This window comes from Lutra lutra, chromosome 1 (assembly GCF_902655055.1).
Source record: "Lutra lutra chromosome 1, mLutLut1.2, whole genome shotgun sequence".
Lineage (NCBI taxonomy): Eukaryota > Metazoa > Chordata > Mammalia > Carnivora > Mustelidae > Lutra > Lutra lutra.
Window position 1 is genome coordinate 218,860,532 of NC_062278.1, and position 4,025 is coordinate 218,864,556.

General features: G+C 59.7%; 1 protein-coding gene across 1 annotated transcript; it reads right to left on the minus strand.

The window, feature by feature from the left end:
* Positions 1-440: 440 nt before the first annotated feature.
* On the minus strand, positions 441-3,752 carry TNFSF9 (TNF superfamily member 9). Its single transcript, XM_047705513.1, has 3 exons — positions 3,303-3,752; positions 2,803-2,833; positions 441-1,905 (listed from the first exon to the last, which is right to left on the minus strand). Exons 1-3 carry the CDS (start codon positions 3,552-3,554, stop codon positions 1,454-1,456), a joined length of 735 nt encoding a protein of 244 aa, XP_047561469.1. The 5' UTR covers positions 3,555-3,752; the 3' UTR covers positions 441-1,453.
* Between the last annotated feature and the right edge of the window lie 273 nt (positions 3,753-4,025).

Here is a 4,025-nt window from a genome sequence, read left to right on the forward strand (position 1 = left end):
TCCTTTTTTTTTTAAAAAAAAAGAATTAATTAGTTACTTGAGAGAGAGAGAGCATGTGTCTGCATACGCAGTGGGGGGAGCAGAGGGAGAGAGAGAATCCCAAGCAGACTCCTCCCTGAGTGCACAGGGGACACAGATCCCACACCCCTGACATCCTGACCTAAGCTGAAATCAAGAGTCAGATGCCCAACCCACCAAGCCACCCAGGTGCACCCATAAAATACTCTCCATTGCAAATTGCATAGTCAACACTTACAGAACCCAGTCTTGGGTTTTTCCACACTTGCACCCACAGCCCCGCATGGCTCCAAGTGACAAGGTTCATTCAATCATCCTGAGCAGCTTCTTTGCTAAATCAGATGAACCGTCCAAAAACACCAGACAAATTCCTCAATTTCTCATGTGCTCTTTGCAGCGTCGCGGCTCAAGACAAGACACACTTCCGAGTTTAATCTACATGTTTAATCCATGCTCTCCCCATCACTGTCTTCAACAGGTGATCCGCACACAATCACGTGAAGCCAGCCTGAAGCGTTTGCAGACGCCCATGGCTAATTTCAAGTTACCAGCCTGAGGTCACTGAACAGAGATGGCAAGGGAGGTCCTGCGGAACGGAATTACACAGGACTTCTGCCACGCAGATACAAGTGGGTCACGTCCCCAGCAGAGAGAATGACAAAACAGGTATGAAGTCCCGAAAGCATAGGGTCGTTATGGCCCAAAGAAGGTCCCTCAGGCTGTCTGACGTACGGTAAAGGTTCAATACTGGGCAGTCGCTGAGTATACAAGTGTCCCATTATCCAGCACCAACACCATCGCACAGTCTCCCGCGTGGTGCAGTCACACAGGGACACACACTGTCTCAGTCCTAGGGCCAAGCAGGCATACCTGGGGACAGATGTGCAAAAGCTGGGCTATCTGTCTGTCTTGTTCACAGCTGTGTCCCCAACACCTAAAACAGTGCCCGACACACAGGACGTGCTCAGAACGACTTTCGCACGTGGAGCTCACACAGCATAGTCACACAGACCCCCGAAGACTAGCCCCCTGGTTGCCAAAACGGGGGCTGGGGATGAGTCTTTATTTCTCACATATTAACATAAATAACGATTTTTTTTTTCAAAATCTGTTTTGTTTACTGATGTTTCGCCAGCCCTGCTCAGGCCCTTGTGTACAGCAGATGCTCAATAAATAGAAATGGAATGGATTAATATAAAGTCCATTGTTGAGCTCAGGCTCAGAATAAATACCAGAAGTCCGACTTGGGGCAGGAACGGGAGAGCGACTTGGAAAGCGACTTGGAGAGTCCTTGAGGAGGGGGTCAGCAGCGGGGACCCCTGCCAAGCCAGGTGAGGTAGAGTAGTTGGGACACTCTGTCACCGGGAGTCCCAGTGAAAGAAGGCAACGTTCATACTCCGTCCAGGGGCCGGGAGCCAGGCCCCATGTCAGTGGGTCATGACGAGGGGAGTCCAGCGGGGACTTTGGTGGCCACCCTGAAGAGGCCCAAGACGGTGGCGCCCTGCGCCAGCTGCCAAGCGAGGTGTGTCCCTGCCTCAGCCCGCAGGTGCACACCCAGGCGCTGGCCCGCGTCCAGGTGCAGCAGGCTGCCCCGGAAACCAGCTGCGGAGTCACGGGCCTCTGAGGATGGAGGAGGCAGGTCCAAGGTCAGGGCCAGGGCTGCACCCGGGGCACTAATTGGCTGCAGGTGCAGGGCGGCAGAGACAGAGCCGGAGCCTTGGCTGGATACTACCCGCTGCAGCTTTAGGTGCAAGAAAACATAGTAGACTCCGGGTTCGGCCACCATCAGCTCCCCAGTGTGCTGGTCGTAACTCAGGCCCGGCCCCAGGAACACGCCTGCCAGGCCGGGGTCACTGTACCAGCGCAAGGGCCCTTCGGTCAGCTGTACTGAGGGAGAAAGAAAAGGGGGAGGTTCCTTGAGCATGGCTGTGCAGCGGGGGTGCAGCCCTGGGGAGGAGGTGCTGGGGCTCTGAGCTGGAGGGGGATAGAAGGCTCAGAAGGAAGAGGTTTTGAGACAGAGGTGAGGTTGGCAAGAGAAGGAAGGAAGGGAGGACAGGACTCCGAGGGAGGGGAGGGGAAGACAGTTGGGAAGAGCGAGAGTGGGGGTGCAGGGTGGAAACCGCAGAAGGAAGCCCGAGGAGGGTGAGAGGGTGAGAGGGGCCGTCAGACTTCGGAGAGCAAGGTGGGGAGGGAGGAAGGCAGTAGGCGGGAAGGTGAGGGGAACGGGGGAGGTGGCACAGCCCAGAGGGGACCCGGAGAGGGAGGAGGTGGAAGGGAGAGTGTCTGGAAGGGAGAGAAGACCGAGGGGAAGGCGTGGGGAGGAGAGTCTGGAAGAGGACTGAGAAGAACAGACAAGTGGGGAGGAGGCAGGCGGACGGGAAGGGAAGGGAGAGGATAGGGAGGAAGAGTCTGGATGGGCATGGGAATGAGGAGGAGGTCTCTAAAAGGAGCAAACGGAGGTGGGGGCGGGAGACCAGACCTCCCAGAGCCCAGCGGGAGAGACAAGAGCAGGTGGGATCTGTGGGATCAAGCCCCTGGTCTGTTGGGAGTGGGGAGACTGAGGTAGGTACATTGGAGGGTCCAAGGAGGAAAAGCCAGCACCCTGAGAGGGTCATGGGAAGGTCAGGAAGATGGAGGAGGTTCAAAGAGGTGAGGGGACAGCTTTTAGAGAGGAGGGGAAGAGGGTCACACGGAGGGAGAAGAGGCCTCCCTGTCCCGGGGTTCCTCCACCTTGTTGCTACCACCGCCCCGAAAGCCCAAGGGGAATGACCGCGGGACACTCACCATCTCGGGCCACGAGCTGCGCGAACACGCCCTGCGGAGAGGGGAAAGGCGGAAAGTGGGTGGAGGCTTCCCGTCCCGCTTCCGCAGCCCCCTGGAAAGTGGGGATCCCTGGGGTCTGCGCAGGTCCCGAGACCTCCCCCGTGCTCCTTGTAACTACGCGAGCATGACGCACACCCGAAGCTCCACCAACCCCTGGGTTCCGCAAGGACAGAACCTCGTGATTCAGCAGAGAAAGGAGGACCGATTCCCTCCAAGGGCCCTTGGGAAGAAAGGCGGAGACCCCAAGGGCGCAGGAGAAAAGCGAGGCTCCCCGGGAGTTGAGTCCCCTTCACGGTTGGAGATAAAGAAGAGCCCTCGGGAGGCCGCGACGGAGAAAGGGTTACCCTCCGGGGCCCGGGACGCAGATGGGGGTCTCACGGGGTGCCCCGCACCGAGGTCCTGGGCAAGGAAGGGGTGCTCTCGGGGGCCCGGTGAGGGAAGGGGCTCCGGGCGCATCTTACCTGCGGAGAGTCGGGGAGGCGGGCGCCGGCGTCCGGCAGGAACTCGGGGAGCTGGGGGAGCTCGGGGAGCCCAGGGCCCGGCGCGGCGGGGGCCGAGGGCGAGGCCCAGCGGAACGCGCAGGCGGCGCCGGTCCCCGCGAGCAGCAGCAGCGCGGCGCTCAGGGCCCAGGGCAGCGGGCGGCAGGCGCTGCCGGGGGGCCCGGGCGGTAGCTGGGCCTCGGGGTCCGGGGAGGCGTCGGTACGGGGGCACATGGCCGGCGACGGGCGGCTGCAGCCGGGCCCGGGACCCCGCGCTTTATAAAACTCAGGAAGCCGAGCTTTCCGGGGCGGAGTGCGTGGGGATCCCGGCGCCCCGCCCTCTCCGCCTCGCGTCTGAAGTTTCCCTAACTTTCTCTTCTCTGAATCTCTCTCCGCTTTCCATCTGCTTTCTCGCCCTCTGAGGCCTACCCCACCGTTTCCTCTTCGATCTCAGGTCTCTCCCTCCCGTGTCTCTCTGGTTATCTCTCTCCGCCTCTGCCTCTCAGAGGGTCTTTAACTCCGCATCGCCTCTTTGTGCCTCTCTCGCTCTTGATCTGGCCCCGTCTCTGTGGACTGTCACCCTATGAGGTCTCAGGCGGTGCTTCCATCTCTGGCCTCATTATTTCTGTGCGTCTGTGTCTGGCCCTCTGGGTATCTCTGGGTCTCTCCCTGTCTCTGACTCTCTGGTTTTCGGTTTCTTAGTCT